Here is a 16868-nt window from a genome sequence, read left to right on the forward strand (position 1 = left end):
GTAGTTGGGCACCACCACACCATGGTTTGTTACCACAAAATGAAGAGAAGTGACTTTGGTGTTAAGCCAAGTAGATGGAGAAAGGCAAGGAAGAGTATTTCAGGCACAAGGAACAGCAAAAACTAAGAGGTGCATGAGAGGGAAGGACACTGGGGGACACAGGAAATTCCTGGCTCAGCTAGTGGGAGGGGTTGGTGGTAGAGCCTTGAGAGCCAGGAAAGCATGGGACCAGGTTAAGGCTTGGGTGAGGAGGCAGGGGGTGGCCACAGATGTGGGTGCTGCCCAACCCCCTCAGGAGCTCCCAAAGGACAAGGCAGACCTTGTTTGAATGTGAAAAATAGACCTTTATTTCAGTGTTCACATGTGCTTCGAAAGCATGCCTACTGCCTGCTTGGAACCAGAAGCTTGCACAGACCAAAAGAAACTGAACCGTGTGGGGACAGGGCAGATAACATGGCTCACAGTGTGATCCTCTGTGTAAAGCGGAACGTGTTAAACGCATGAGACTGATTCTTCCCAAGCTCTTCTCTGGGATTTCGGGGGATCCCAGAGTCTCTGACCTCATCATTCAGAGACCCCTCCACCACTGCAGTCTTGCAGCTTGAGGGCCCAGCCACAGAGAGGTAGGAGTGGGCTAACTAGGGATGATGACCCATAGGTTCCCATGCTTTTTCTAGAGACAAGTGCTGTGTCTAGGGATGCTGGCTGAGGAGGAGGGGCTGGTGGAGGTGTGGCCCTGCTGGGTAGCGACCAGCGTGGACATTTAAGGCTTCTGCTGTGAAATCTAGTCTAGGCACTGTGTGAGTAGCTTGTGGTAGTCTTGGAACTACATCTGAGGAACCCAGGCACAGGTGAGAAGCAGGACACCCCTGGGTACAGGTCTAGCGCTGATGTCCTCTTCCCAGAAGTACCCTGGGCCTGGGTGGCAGGCTTTAGAAGTACAGGGCCAGGAGACCCTGGGTGTGAGCTTGCCAATCACTGCTCTGGTGAAGGAGGATCAAGGCCAGAAGAGGAGGATAGAGTGTAGGCCTCCTTGGGGCTTACACCCAGGCTCTGGCTCCCAGCTCTCCAGCCTCCCTGCCCTCTCTCACCTCCTCACCCTAACCGTGTCCTTCCAGACTCATCCCTAGATGGCCTCTCTGACACCCTCAGGTCAAGAGCTGGTGTCACAGATGGAGCGCGAGGTTCCAGGCCCAGTGACACAGGCCATTTCTAAGCTCAGCCACTGGCCCTGTAAGTGATAGCCTGCCTACAGGCCCAGTACAGCACGGGCCGCCTCAGTTTCTACTCTGAAGTTTCTCATGGACATTCAACAGGCTGATGTGTCCCTGTGAGAACTTAAGGTGCCTAGCACACATAGTTCCCGTTCAGGGGGGAGGTGGGTGGGAAATTGTTGGCCGGGACAGCTGGTTCCTCCGTCGAGCCAGTGGGCTCGCCGTCCCTTCGTGCTTACGCCGAGGTTCTAGAGACAGTTCAAACAATACAGAGATACAGAGTGCTGGTGATGGCTCTCCTCTTACCCTCGCCAGGGTACCCACTGTGTCGGCACAGAACATTCCTCACAGCTAAGGGGACAGATGGGGAAATAGATCCAGAGGAACAGGATGGGCCAGAAGTACATTATCTTCTGAAGAGCCCCCAGGCAGCCATGTCAGCCTGAACGGGGTGAAGTTGCTCATTATCTCAGGATAAAGACCAGGTTGAGTTGAGGGTTGGCAGGTGGTGGGTTGAGTCTGGGTGAAGGGGTCCCTTAGGCCGGGCCGATGATGACGTTCCGGTAACCCTTCACTGACTTCAGCTTGTCACACTGGAAGTTCACCACCAGCTTGTGGAGGCCAATATCGGTCGGGAACAGGTCGACCCGCACCTTGACCAAATCACCCGCTGGCACAGGGTCTGAGCTGCAGAAGGAAGGAAGGTAGGTAAGGAGACAGGCCTGGTTGCTATGTGACTCATGGAGCACCAGTGAAGATACACTGGGACTTAGTCTTCGAAGGAAGACTAAGGCCAGTATTGATAATGGGTCCAGCTCATGGCTTCTGCAGGGTTCGGACTCCTAGAGTGGTGTGTGTGTGTGTGTGTGTGTGTGTGTGTGTGTGTGTGTGTCTGTGTCTGTGTCTGTGTATGCGCATGCGTGAGTGTATGCATGCGGGCATGCATGTGCACAGGCACACATATACACGTGTGTGCATTTGAGCATGTACACAAGTTTGAGTGTGTATGAGACAGTATTATATATGTTTGTGTGTGTACAGTATGTATAGGTGTGGGCAAGCATGTTACTAGTGGGGAGCGGGGCAAGCATATGTGGTGAGCAGATTTGCCCATGCGTACTGGCAGTAGGCTGGGAGCCATGGACATGCCCAGTGGCTACAGGAGAGACAACACACTGTGTGGATTGTGTATGGTCTTCGTTTGTTCTGATTGTATGAATTACAAGGCACTGGAAAGAAAAACAGTATGTGTTCCTACACATGTGTGTGTAGATGTAAATGGATAAGGATACACCATGCCTGAGCATGCATGTACACATAGACACGTGTGGACATCTGGGTTCTGTGAAGACTGTGTGGAGACAGCATACAGTGCCTGGTATGTCCAGGTTGGGTGTGTGCTGGTGGGGGAATGGCCTGCAGTTAGCATGTTGTGAGTTGAAAGGTCACCTGTGGGCACTCTGGCTTGGGGTTTAGGGTGGATGGGATGCAGGTGAGAGATGAGTGGATTGGGCTACAGGCTGGGCCGGGCTCAACAGCCTTGTCTCCTGGCTCCAGCCTCCTCCTCCCGAGACCTGGGCTTCCAGTACATACACATCCACAGACTTCTGCTCTTTGGTCAGGCCAGCCCCCTCCACAGTGAAGATGCAGTCATACAGGGGATCAGAAAGTGGGTTCTTCAGAGACACCTCAGCCACCAGTTTGCGGTTCTGCTTGGGTTCCCCCAGGATCTGGAAGGGTGCGGGTGAAGGTTAGGGCAGGGAGCCAGGCTGGATGCTACAGAGTTTCTCCAGGGTTTGCTAAAAGAAGTTGCTCCCAATTCTAAGACACATCCTGGTGCCTCAGTTTCCCATCTGCAAACCACAAATGATGGATACTCCCCAGGTCTTTTATGGAACTCTACTGAGGCTCCACATGACCCTCAGGGTGCAGGAAGGGTCTCCTGTGTCCCAGAGTCCAAAGCTGGTAGATCAGGACTGGAGCTAAGCTGACTCTGTTTTTCTCTGCTGTGTGATATTGGGGAAAGCTGACCCTTTCTGAGCCCTGGTTTGCTAATAAGAGAAAGCTGCCAGCTCTTCAGGGTGGATAAGCTAAGTCTGTACACACTTGGCAGACTGCATCCCATGATGACAAGGTGCTCTAGAGCAACTGCTGCTGGGGCTTGGGGCACCCCAGAAGCGGGCTGGAGGAAGATGGTGATGATGGTACAGATAGCTTTCACCAAGCCTCCAAACATGCAGTATAAGGCCCTCGCTGCTTCCTGTGGACATACTTGGATTCTCACAGCAGCCCCAAAGTGCCAGCGCTGACCTGGTCCCATAGAGGTGTGAACTGGGGACCAGAAGGGTGAATTAGCATCTTCAGTGCCACTCAGGCACAAGCTTGGGCCACCATGACTGCCGCCCTTCTTTGGCCACAGCAGTATCACCAAGGCGGCTACACTGGCCTCTTAAAGATACCTAGGTCCCAGACCCAGACAACACACCCTCCACCGCCGTCTCCAGCAGCCCTTCCCAGGGGCTTCAAGTCCTTCACTCTCTTATCTTTATGGTGCTTTCCTTCCACAAGGACCCGGAGGCACAGAAAGGCTCCAGGCTGCAGAGAAGCAGGTGCGTGTGTAAATGGGAGGGCTGTCCTGGGACCCCATCTGCTCCTTACCCGGATCTTGATTTCAGGATTCTCCAGGTAGAGATCTCTCTCAGCCAGCACATAACTGTTGGCAGCTGGCTCGATGAGGAGGCCCCGCACCTTGATGAGGTTTGACTCTGTCAGGCACCCACCGTACTTCTCGTAGAGGATTCGAAGGGGGATGCTGTTCTCTGTGATGAGGGAGAGGGAAGGAGGTGTGAAGTGTGAGCTGTGAGGGCTGGATCCGACCAACTGCTGAGATGACAGACAGCTGGATAGCACCCAGAGCCTCGCGCATGCCAAGCAGGCATGGAGTTGTGTTCCCTGACTGCCTTGCTTCATTCTAGCTGGTGATCTGTCAGGTCTCTATCTTCTAGGACCTACTAATAGTACCTGGGCAATATGAATGCTTGGGAGACTGGCGAGGGTTTCCTGAGTGGGGCAGGGAGGCTCATCTTCTGGGGAAGGAAGGGGCGGCTGACTGCCAGACACCCCGCCTCCCCCAAAGCCTTCCATTTTACCCTCTTGACAACCCAAGAATGGCTTTGCTTCTGAACACCCAGCTTACAGACAAGAAAGCGGAGGCTTGGGCAAAAATAAAATGGTATTGCCATGCATCATCCCACAGCTGGGCCAGCCACGCAGGCATCTGAATCATATTGGCAGCACCACCTGCCCTCGGAGAATGAGCTCACTCACCACCAATGGGCCACACAGCCTTGACCCATTTGAAGCGTGGGCTTAATCTCATTTTTTTTTTTCTGACAAGAAAATGGAGGCCTAAGGACAGCAGGGGAGTTTGTAGGAAGCAGGATGGTTTGGAGAAAGGAGCCAAGAGCTGAGATCTACTGGCTGGCACCTCCCATCCTGTCTCTTCATTCACTGAGACCCCTTGGCAAGTCCCATTTGCTCCTGGATTCCCTGGGAAACAAGAGTTCTGCAGGGATGTTCTCTAAGCTCGTTGGTACCGAGCCAACATCACATCATCGTGGCCCCGCAGGGAGCAGCTAGGAGCCCCATCTGCACTCTGATGACAGAGGCGTCCCCTTCCCTTGCTAGGCCAGCATTTATATACCCTGAGTGGAATGGTTTTCATGTTATCAGTAGGGTCCTCATTTTTACATGGTATCTTTCTACAACCTGCTCTATATTTGTAATCTTATCATCATCGTCCTCATCGTCGTCATCATCATCATCACCACTACCACCATCTTTTGCTAAGAGAAGACTTTTTGTTTGTTTTGTTTTGTTTTGTTTTGTTTTGTTTTTGAGACAGGGTTTCCCTGTGTAGCCCTGACTGTCCTGGAACTCACTCTGTAAACCAGGCTGGCCTCGAACTCAGAAATCCACCTGCCTCTGCCTCCCAAGTGCTGGGATTGAAGGCGTGCACCACCACTTCCAGCTTTTAAGAGAAGACTTTCATCATTATTTGTAGCAAACTGATACCACAATAAATATAAATATAAACCAACAAAGTCCTGCTTGCTACACTTTGGCAGAACATTCACACCACAGGGGACAGAGCTAATTGATAATGAGGTGACTCACAAGGGCCAGGCGAGCCAAAGGCAAGCTAGCTGCGCTCTGCCCCTCCACCTGGGGACTGCTGCTCAGGTTACATGCAGGACTAACAAAACTGGGGGGAACAGTGGCTTGCCCATCGTTGGCTCCAGCAGTCGATGGCTCGACCTTTAGAAAGCTGGGCAGTGGGTGGCCTTCCAGTTGTGTCAACACCAGAGGGGCCTGCCCCAGCCGGATCCGTGAAGACTAAAGGTTGCAGTGACCAGCCCTACCCTGGGGGCAAAATAGAAAGAGGAAACACTGGACACTAAGAGGGTGTGGCCATGACTGCTGGCTTTGCCAGGCCGGGCCAGGTCCTGGAGAGCCACTCCACATTCACAGATCAGTCATCAGGCCTTGGCGTTGGGCCAAATGCTGGCTGGGAGAAGAAACTGAATATGGTCAGTCTCAGTCTTCTCTTGAACATTATGCCCTGTTCTAGAAGAGTCCCTGGGGATGGTCACTGAACTGCACTGACTGCTTTCCTGACCTCCTGGTGGCTGAGGGAAGAGAGAGAAAGAGAGAGAGTGCGCGCGCGCGGGGTGCAGGAAGGGGGCGGGCATCTGGACTCCATTCAGCTGTCCCGGGCCTGGCTTCCTGTCCATTAGCACATGGAAGTCCCCAGATCATATCATCAAAGAGCAAGACAAACAGCAATTCTACCAAAGGGGAAAAGAATCGGTCTCAGGTTGATCTTGGCTCTGGAAGCCCCAAGAGGCCACGTTGGACTAGCTGTGCTTTCCAACCAGAGCCCAGCACACAGAGCTCCTGGCCTGTCCTCCCTGCTTCCTATGCCATCCCTCATGGATTCCTGGCAGGCAGGGCACTGTTGACTGAACTGTGGGCCTGGCTGGAGCTCCCGCAGCACAAGGCAGGTGCTCTGATGGCATCTGAAAGGCAGAGGTGACTCTACGGCTGCGAGTAAGGCACCTGGTATTTAGGGCTTGTCCCATGTTTATGTCGAAGCACATTGCTTTCCTCTGGAGAGCTTATGAGTGAGTGGTCTCAGCTGGAGGGACTGGCCTATGGGCAAATGGGAGTCTGTGGCCTGTATGGGAAACTACAACTGCATTGTCCAGGGCAACTAGAATATGGACATCCAGGCTCCCCCATGTGAACATGGTGAGAACCGCTACCCCTTATTCTTGGGATCCAGACACAGTGGATGAGTTGGATCCTTCCATGAGGTGGTAGAGATGCCCTGAGCTGACACTGCCACATGTCTCCACAGTGGTAAAAGAAAGACCCAGCCTCCATCTCCCTAGATCTCACACGGAAGCAGACAGCACCAGGTACGGTGACCTCACATCTGCTCTGAGCCTTCCCCAGAGCTGTCCATCAGGTGAGCAGGCTGCTGTCTCCTATGATGGGCACGGTCACCTTGCCAGCCTGTGGACTGTGAAGGCAGTGGAGGCAAAAGCCACATGAGTCCAGCTGCCTTCAGAATGCATCTTGCAATAGCGTCAGTGTTGGGACCCAGGCCTGGGGGTAAGGGGGTTTACCGGGCCCATGAGAGAAGAGTCAAGAGGCAGCCCGGGACACAGGTCTGTCTACTCAGAAAATCCGGGCTATGCCAGAGCTGGGTGGAGGGTTTGGGTGTGGGAGCAGGGAGAGTGCCAGGTTGGGCCTTCTTCTTGTCTAGGAAGGTCACACTGGCTCTCCAGTACTGAGTGTTGACAGTATAGAAGCACACACAGTCCACACTGTTTGATGCTGGCCCTTGTGAGCCCAATGGACAGGAACTCAGAGGTAGTGGGGTGGCTTCACCCAGTGGCCAGGATAAGTGGTGCTCACACCAGGTTCCAGTCCCTCTGCCTTCCCCAAAGGGAAGACACGATGGGCTACGGAGCTAGACTGTGTCCTGCCTCTGTGGTAACTCAGTGTGTGGCCTCAGGGCCCAGAACAACTGTAGAACACTGAGGAGAGAACTGACTGTGACAGAGAGCACAGGGGCTGGGAGAACCAGCGGACTCATGGGAAGATGCCATGAAACAAGACAGGCTCAAACCCATCCCCTCACTTACTAGCTGTACAATTTTGATGGGAGAGTGACTTGACTACTCTGTGCCTCTGTCTCCCCATCTGGAAAATGGGTATAGTGATGGAAACCACCCTCCACCCCGAAAACACCTTTTTCCTCGTTTTTCTTTTTGAGACAGGGTCTTACTACATAGCCCAAGCTGGCTTCAAACTTCTCAATCTTCCTGCCTCAGACTTCCGCCCCCACCCCCAAGAACTGGGATGACAAGTATGGTCTATTATGCCAGCTCCCACTACTTTCAGCTTTAAGAATTAAGCATGCTGGGAGACTGGAGAGACAAGACAGCTCAGCTAGTAAAGAGTTTGCCTTATAAGCATAAGAATGCAAATTCCATAGAACATAAAAATTCAGGCTTGTAATAGTGGTGCTGGGAGGTGGGGGCAGCCAGATCTCTGGGACTAGCTGTCTAGGCTGATTGAAGGCTAGCAAGAGACCCTGTCATAGGCAAAAAAATGGTGGATTGTACCTGAGGGATGACACTTATGGTTGCCTTCACACACACACACACACACACACACACACACACACACACACACACACACAAACACGCGCACGCGCCTTGGCTCTGGTGACAAGATTCTGGAAGGTGAGAAAGAAGCACACGTGAAACACTGGATGTTCCAGGCAGGTGGAGCCTTACCAGAGTAGGGATCCAGGGTCAGGTTGATGTCCTCGGTGCCGCACTCGGGCCCCAGCACCCCGTTGTAGCTGACAGTGCGGGCGCAGAGCAGGAGGCGGCACTCACGGGTCTCCGAGGTGTCGTTGCCAATGTGGGCAAACACGTCAAAGTCGTTGCCCATGCTCATACTGTCCCCGACTCGGATCCGCATGGCCACCCCTGTCTCCTCTTTCTCTGCCAGTTTGTTCAGGTGGTTGGCCTTGGTGAAGGCTTCCCTCTCCTCGGGTGACCCTGGGCAGTGGAGAAAACTCTGATCACGCCCGCAATAAGGATCAATGGGCGAGTGCTGGGACAGAGCAAGCTGGCTTTTCAGAGTCCTGGTGACTCAGAGCACCCCCAAGGGAACTTTCTCCACACCTCTGTGTAGGAGGAGGAACGGTGTGGTGTGCGCTACCCTCATAGATGAACTCCCGTAGAACCCTCAAGATCCAGCCTTAAATGACCCGTGCCCCAAGAAAACCTTTCCTATCTGTCCCACCTCGGTGCTTTTCTGTTTACCCCCAACCCTAGAAGCTCAAGAGTCAAGGTTCCATGCCACACTCAGTGCCACACTCAGACCTGAAAGGCTGGCACGTATGAAGCAGGGACACGATACTTCATTTGTATGGGGATGACTCCGCCTGACTGCCCTTCCTCAGCTTCCTAATGTTGAGGTCTCCCGTGGAGACAGTCTTTTCTTTCTGTGTTCCATCCACCTCTCTCCTGTGTACCCTCTCTTTTTCCTCCAAGTGTTATTAAGTTCATATCTGCTTTTCGTTTTTAAAAGATCTATTTATTTTATGTGTGTGTTTACCTGCATTTGTGTATGTGTACTGTGTGCATGCCTTGTGCCCACAGAAGCCAGGAGAGGAAGCTGGAGTCCATAAAACTGGAGTGACCAATGGTTGTGAGCCACAGTGGGTGCTGGCACTTTGTAGGTGCTGGGAACCAATCCATGGTTCTTCGTAAGAGCAGCAAGCACTCTTAGATGCTGCAACATCCCTTCTGCCCTGCATCTATCTGTCTTTCTATCAGTCAATACATCACCCCTGAAGGCCAGACAAAGCATGATTTCTTCTGTCTATTCCTTTTCAGCTAGAGCATGTCCAGACAGTTCTAAGTCCCAGGCAGCCTTGGAGTCATCCAGGCAAAGATTGTAGTCTCTCGGTCACCTCTGTAAGGGTAATAGAGGCTGCACACAGTGAGACTTGAGAAACCTCTTACTGAGTAGGCTGGTGGATGCACCCAGTCAGTCTCACACTCTATTCCTTAACTGATTCGCTATTGTGAGAGAAAGATGCTGGCCTCTGGATGAGACTTAATCTGTTACTATCTGGTTTCCAGGAATGCTCCTCATGGCCTCTCTAGCACACATGTACTGTAACAAAGGTCCATGTATAGTTACAGGTCCTGTCCCTGATACTCCCCGTTAGTAACGTAACACATGACATGGACATTATCAACCTTCATCTTGAGATGTACATCTTTCCTATACAGCAGCCATGTGCTCTCAAGCAGGGTGACACCGGGCAGTGGTGGTGCATGCCTATAATCCCAGCACTTGGGAGGCAGAGGCAGGCGGATTTCTGAGTTCGAGGCCAGCCTGGTCTACAGAGTGAGTTCCAGGACAGCCAGGGCTACACAGAGAAACCCTGTCTTGAAAAACCAAAAAAAAAAAAAAAAAAAAAAAAAAAAAAAAAAAAGCAGGATGACAAGGATGGGGGCATGGCTCTGTTAGTGCCTGATCTACAAGTACAAGAACCCAACTTCAGATCCCGAGCATCCAAGTAAAAGCCAGGCGTGCTAGTGCATGTCTGTAACAGGGCTAGCTAGTCATTTTAGCCAACTGGTGAGCTCTGGGCTCAGTGAGAGCCTTTGACTCAAAGAATAAGGTGAGGGTGGAGAGATGGTCAGAGGTTAAGAGGACTTTCTGTTCTTCAAGGGGACTTAGTTCAGTTCACAGCACCCACATCGATCAACCCATAACTGTCTGTAACTCCAGCTCCAGGGGCTCCAGCACTTTCTTCTGGACTCCTTGGGCACACATATGTGAATACACACACACACACACACACACACACAAATAAAAAATAAAATAAGCCTTTTAAAAGAATTGACAGCAATAGTCTCTTTCTCTCACTCTCTATCTCCATAACAAATTAGATAGATAGATAGAGAGAGATTGATAGATAGATAGATAGATAGATAGATAGATAGATAGATAGATAGATAGAAAACCTCATTGTGTTAGTCTTGAACACATGATTCCCCTGTCTTAGCTCCCCAAGTAGCTGGGATTGCAAGCATGTACCCCAGTGTCAGCTCAGACAGAATCTTTATGTTGAACAATATTCTAAACAAATCACCCTTTACTATTATATCCCAATATCTACACTTGCTTTTGAGGACTTAAACTCCACCATAACCCATGTATCACTGACACACATAGGTTGCCAAATGTAACACCTACACAAGCCTGATGGGCTAGTACAACTAGGTGCTTATCTGCAAGGCTCCATTAAAGGCTCCAAGGGCGCAGGCACCTACCCTCTGGGTACTTGTAGGTATGGGTGATGTCCTCCCGATCATCACGGCCCACACTCTTAGTGCTGATCTTCTGCCCCACGACCAAGGAACGGTTGATGGATTTGAGCACAGACCCATCTTCCTGCCGGATCCAGTCTACTACATCAGCGTTGACCTCGGCGAACACGAAGGGTGCATCATACTTGGTGCTCAGGTCCCCTTCCTTGATGGCCCGCACTGAGACAGGGCCACAGCAGTATGTCCCTGATTGGGGTAAGAGGGAGAGATGAGCAGAGCTACACAGGGGGTGACATCAGACCCCTCCAGGATTGGACCACATGCATAAAAGCTCTCAGACCAGATAACTCTTTAGCCAGAGAAGCCATTCCCAGAAGGAGTGTGGGATGAGGATTCAGGGCACAGACTCTAGAAATGGATATTGGCATTCAAGTCTAAGTTCAGTCTTCCATTGGCTGTGTGACTTTGGGCAAGTCAGTCGCTTCTCCAAGCTGCCTTTTACTGTGGGGTTATATCTGCAAAGTTCTCTGTATAAAGCTCCCCAGCCTTTGATAAATCAAACAGAAATAAACCCAAAGTGTCTTAAGAACACCAGGAGGATCAGGCAGTGGTGGCACACACCTTTAATCCCAGCACTTGGGAGGCAGAGGCAGGCAGATTTCTGAGATCGAGGCCAGCCTGGTCTACAGACTGAGTTCCAGGACAGCCAGGGCTACACAGAGAAACCCTGTCTCGAAAAACAAAAACAAAACAAAACAAACAAACAAAAAAGGAACACCAGAAGGCTAGTTCCTGCTACCACCAATACCACCAAGTGAGTATATTGAGCAGAAACCAATGCCTGCCACAGCCTGGTCTCCGCCAGTACTGAATGTGAGATTTGAAAGTAAAGCTCCACGACCCTGTCCACACTTACAGTGTTGGGGGCTAGAGATGGGTGGAGATATTCTGGCACATCCTGAGATGGGACATGGAAACTGAAGTCACAGGAGTGTCACACTGGGACACGGACAAGGCCACAAAGAGGCAGCCTAACGCTGACACTCGTCACCAACTCCACAGTCCCTGCTCCGCTTCCAAAAGAACCTAAGAGTCCAGTGACTTTAGACGAATGAAGATGACATCTTGAACATACTGTGCTCTGGCAGCTTGTGCTCTGATGACAAGGTGACAAAGCATAGGAGCACTTACAGCTGCCACCAGTAAGAACCAGGGACATTTTCATCTCTGTAGCTGTCCCAGATAGGAGGAGCTGTCACGTAGATGGTCCCCAGCACTAGAACTTGCTCCACAAAGGAACAAGTGTTACCATGCCATAAAAGGATGTTTTTTTCTAGAACTTTCTATAACTTCAATGCTCCTTGTATCCTTATCTGTGCATTTAATTTTTTTTTTTGAGAGGATGTCCATGTGCTTTCTCAGACCTTGCCTTGGTGCTGTCTGTCTGTCTGTCTGTCTGACTCTCTGTCTGTCTGTCTGACACATACAAACACTGCATTTGGAATTGCTGGAAGCAGTAGGAGGTGACAAGGCTATTTGGGGAGAGGGCTTTGAGACCCTTAGGGAGTGCAGTCCCCACCCACCTTCGCTCTTCTCCTGTGGTGTGGGGTCAATGGCCTGCCACCCCTCATAGCCCGGCTGTAGGTCTGGCCTGGTCATCCAGGACTCCACCCAGCAGTGGAAGTTCCTAGTAAAGGACAGGGACAAAACACAGACATTGTTTTCTGTCATTTCCCACAAATCCTACTCACCGTCCAGAGCCCACCTCTCTGGCCCCCCTTGGAGAAGTCCCAGGAGCAGCCTCCAACCTTCCGCCATCTCTGAGCCCTTCGGCACCTTCAGGTCTCATTGACTAACCTCTCCATTCCTCAGTTCTGGCTACTTTCCTGCCCTCAGGCCCTGCCTGGTGCAGGCACCCTCTCCACCCATCTAAACCACCAACCCCAGCTCCCTACTCCAGCCCTGGTCTATGGGATTGGCTCAACCCTTTCCCACTCTGAAGCTGAGAGTGGTCCCCAAAGCCAGCCAGGACCCCAACTCACATTCCTGACTCCCACCCCATTGCAGTTCCTCCGGCCACCCCTTCTAGGGCTTCCCACCTCTCTGTCTCCACCCAGCTTTCTCCAGCCCAGTTCCTCTGCCTGCTCCTGCCCAGCAGTCGAGGCCCAATTCAACCTTGGCTTATTCCAAGAGGCCCCCCAAGCCTGTCAGGCCCCTCACCAGATCATCTCGCTCTTGTTGCTCTCTAGCTCTCCATATTCATTGCGGAAGTACTCGATGAGAAGGTTGCTGTTCTGGTCGTGGGCGGAGTTGTAGTTGGTCACCACTCTGGTAGGGATGCCAAGGCACCGCAGCACTGTGGGGTTGTGGGGGAGGATGGAGACCAGTTCACATTGCTGCTGAGGCTCTGGACAAAGCTACCTTGCCAGGCCTCCATAGGCTCATCAACATCCCAGGGGACGATGGGCCCACTGACCAGGTGTGAAGTTATGTAGCTGCCACTCTTGGCCTGCAATGGTGCCTACCTGACTGGTCACCCAGTGCCCGCTATGTTCCTTCCTCGTCATCTACAGTGGCCCCCATAGCACCATTTGATGTCTCCAAGGACATCAAAGGGAGACTGTCATGGTCCCTGATTTCTGATTCCCTTGCACCACTTCACTCTGGTCACACTGACTACACAGCACCCCTCTAGCCTGCAAGCCCTGGGAGCAAAGGGCTGAAGCATAGCAAGGCGCTGAATGCCCTGGAGAGACTACAGGTTCAATACAAAGAGGAGGGCAGGAATCATGAGTGCCTCCCACCCCCACGTTAATTTGTTTTTGAGGCAGGGTCTTATGTAACCCCGTTGGCCTAGCTATGTAGTCAAGGATGACCTTGGATGCTTGATGTTTGAGCTTCTGTTCTTGATCACCTGTCTCCATCTCTGAGATCATGGGCAGGCACTATAAGGCCCATTTCCATGCTGGTGGTGGGGTTCAAACCCAGGACCGTGTATGTGCTAAAGGAGCCCTCTACCAACCGAGCTCCAGCCCCCAGCTCCTTTGTTTGTTTCTTTGCCCTGGGCCCACTAAGCAAGCATGCAGTGCAGCATAACCCTGAGACACACTCAGCCCTTACCATAAAATCTTACGGTGGGGCAAAAGAAAGTAAGTATCTAAAAGATGAAAGCAAAAAAGTCCACAGTGCATGCCAACCGTGGGACTCCCGCTTTTTCCTTTTGACTGACTTTGAATCTTTGAAGGAGGAGGGGGATGTCGCCTTTGCCCTTTGCCCTACACTGGCCTGTGAAATAGCTTCCCAGATGGCCCTGGCTTCTGGCCAAGGAGATGCAGGAGGTGCCTGGAGGGGGAGGAGTGGCAGTGACCTGCTACCTCTTGCCTGGTTCCTGCAGCCAACACTGAAGCTGGTGTAAGCCCTACTCCTGTCACCAGGTACAGACAGGAGGCCCTGTGATGCCTGTTTGCCGTCCCCAGGACAGTCCTGAGAAATCTTATCACCACTGTCTAAGGCTATGGGGCTTTCCCAGAGCCGTACATAAATGGTTCAGGACCAGACTGTGCCCTGAACCGGCCGTTTGACCTTGGGCAAGTCACTTCCCCTCTTTGGGCTCCCATTTCCCATTGGGGAGGAAGAACCAACAATAGCAACTTCCTAGGATGTGGTGATTCAGAGAAAGGCATGGGTGGGGGCAGGCCCATCTGCCTACGGCCTAGAGCTGGGTTGGGAGTTATTATGGGGCAGCCAGCAGGTCACATGCCCACCAAGGCAAACCTCATAGTGGTTGGTGCTGCTGAGTGCCAGGTACTGAGAAAAATGCCCATGGTGCCCCCAGGATGTCCTGGAACACTTGACGCCCTGAGACCCCAGCCCAAGCCATTCTTGTTCAGCGACTACACTCAGTGGCAATGTCCCAGGTCTCAGGGCTCCCTGTGATCAGTTGATCACTGTTGCCTCTATTTCTCAGATGAAGAAACTGAAGCATGAAGGCCCTGTCCCAAGCCCACCTAGAGACTGGACACAGGCTGAACACTGCCTCCTAGTCTCCAGGACACATGGTATCCCAACATCAGAAACAGTATTGAAGTCGGGTCTCCCTGTGTCCCCATGGGCCTACTGCATGCTGAGCCTGGTCTCAGACTGCCCAGCTGCCGCTCACCTGTGCAGGCTACCGCCGCAAACACCCAGCACTGTCCGTACTTCACTTGCTGACAGCCATGTTCCTTCCAGCGCCTCAGAATGTCCACGCTGCCAATCCAGGCCATGGGACTGATACCATCCCCATAATTGTTGTCCCAGCGGCCCAGAAGCACACCCTGGTCATCATTGCAGTTGACCTGTAATCAACAGAGCATCATGGCAAACAAGGCCTATCGTGTGGATCAGAAGGAGTACATATAGTAAGGGATCAAAGTCAGGCCATTGCCAAGATGAAGGATTGTAGACACGGTGTGTTGTAGTGCAACAGATGGAATGTCAGGGATAACTGGGGGTGCAGCCAAGGGCTCAGGTGACAGAAGAAGGCAGTCTCCTAGCAGAGCCAACTGCCAAGAATTCGACTCAGGGGCTGAACCTGCCCTGTGAATATAGAGTCACTCCCAAGTGGCATGGTGTGATTAGAGTTTCACAAACACCCACACTGGCCCCACACATCTCTGAAACACCCACTGATCCCAGAACAGAATCCAAATCCTGCTCTTCAACCCATAAGGCCTTGTGTGCTCTGGTCCAGCCCATCCATCCACTCAGCTCTTTCTGAACCCGCTCAGTCCCCTTGCTTACTCTACTCCAGCTTCTCCACAGGCCTTAGCACAGGCTCTCTTCCTCCCAGTCATCTCTGGGGACCATCCTGAGGGAGGACCCTCAGCCCTTCCCCTTGGTGGGACCCTGTGCTCAGACACTCACATACCATGTTCCCATAGCGCATGCATCTTAATTCATGGTTGAACACTCATTCCTCATGTTTATTTCCACTAGTGTTTGTCTCCTCTCACCTACCCACTAGAATAGAGCTTTATGGGTTTGGGGACTACATGGTATTTAGACACAGCTCTACCCTAGTGCCCAGGATGTTAATGGCCTTTGGTCAATATTTGCTGGGGGAAAGGTTGAATAAATTGACCCTGGGGAACCTCCTTTGTGTAGAGCTTTCTAAACTTCTTTTGCTGAGGCCTGCTCCTGCCCCAAGTCCTCATCATCCCCAAACATGGGCACAGTGGCCTCATCATCCCAGAAGGGAGTGGTCTGCCAGGGTTCCCCAGTATCCTCCTCCATACTCACCATACCGCTCACCACGCGGCCCACATAGATGGGACTGTTGCGGCGTGAGCAGTCCCGGCCCCGGTTCTTCAGGAACTTGGGGTTTACATCCAAGAGCATCAGGCAGGCATCCAGGATTCCATCCTCAAACTGTGTCCAAGCAAACAACAGAATAGGAAGCTGGAGTACCAGCCTCTTCAGGAAGCTGCTCTATATCCCCCACAACTGCAGGAACCCCACTCCATCTTGCTAGTAAATGGGAGCCCAGCTGGTTTGGACACCCCCCCCAGGATGCCAGCTGCTGAAGGCCTAGGAGGGAGCAGTGTGACATCTGGGGACATAAGTATGAAGAGGGAGAGGGTCACGCCCACCTGGCACCTAAGGAGTCTCCTCCCTGCCTTTGCTCTTCATCTTGTGACGCTGTTCCTGACAAAGCCTTTTCCCAACACATCCTTTCATGCTACAGAGCAACCCTCCGGGGCTTGCTGTGGCTCTCCACTGCCATCAGCCTGATGGTCAGAGATTTTCACAAGCAGGATGTTTCCCATCCCACCCCTTAGGGTTCTTTTACCCACAGATCCCTCCTCAGGCAGGGTATAAACTTGCCCACATGTGAGTTCTTCCCACAGAGCTAGCTTCGTCTATGAGAAATGTTTACTTGTTCTACTGAGAGCCCAGCTCAAATGCTTTCAGAAGCCTTTCTGACCACTGTGGACAATGAGGTTTCCTCTTTCTTAAGTCTTTGCAAAGGAGAACCTTGAAGGTCCCACGGCAGGGCTGTCACCCCGTTTCTCAGACGAGAAAGCACAGCCCAGGGAGCTGAGGTTGATTTGTGGTGAGGTTTTTACGTCACGTCATGGACACATGGCTCATTTCCCTCCCACAGTCAGACTGCCTCTGCTGGGTAGGGATCTTTGCTGCTCTGATTCCTCCTGAGGAAGTTGTGGTCAGCATGACACTGACA

The 16868-nt window shown here is 52.1% G+C and overlaps 1 protein-coding gene across 2 annotated transcripts in view; it reads right to left on the bottom strand.

Annotated features, from left to right (window-relative positions):
• Nucleotides 1–323: 323 nt before the first annotated feature.
• Tgm2 (transglutaminase 2) overlaps nucleotides 324–16868 on the bottom strand; it is a 29446-nt gene continuing 12901 nt past the window's right edge. For both annotated transcript variants that reach the window (XM_031372575.1, XM_031372576.1), the window contains exons 5-13: nucleotides 15926–16054; nucleotides 14805–14982; nucleotides 12866–13001; nucleotides 12229–12332; nucleotides 10649–10891; nucleotides 8084–8353; nucleotides 3873–4033; nucleotides 2808–2944; nucleotides 324–1901 (exon numbers count right to left, since the gene is read on the bottom strand). In XM_031372575.1, the coding sequence (XP_031228435.1) occupies nucleotides 1751–1901; nucleotides 2808–2944; nucleotides 3873–4033; nucleotides 8084–8353; nucleotides 10649–10891; nucleotides 12229–12332; nucleotides 12866–13001; nucleotides 14805–14982; nucleotides 15926–16054 (1509 nt within the window). In that variant the 3' untranslated portion in view covers nucleotides 324–1750. The remainder of the gene's footprint in view (nucleotides 1902–2807; nucleotides 2945–3872; nucleotides 4034–8083; nucleotides 8354–10648; nucleotides 10892–12228; nucleotides 12333–12865; nucleotides 13002–14804; nucleotides 14983–15925; nucleotides 16055–16868) is intronic.

Source organism: Mastomys coucha, unplaced genomic scaffold (assembly GCF_008632895.1).
Source record: "Mastomys coucha isolate ucsf_1 unplaced genomic scaffold, UCSF_Mcou_1 pScaffold15, whole genome shotgun sequence".
Taxonomy (NCBI): Eukaryota; Metazoa; Chordata; class Mammalia; order Rodentia; family Muridae; genus Mastomys; species Mastomys coucha.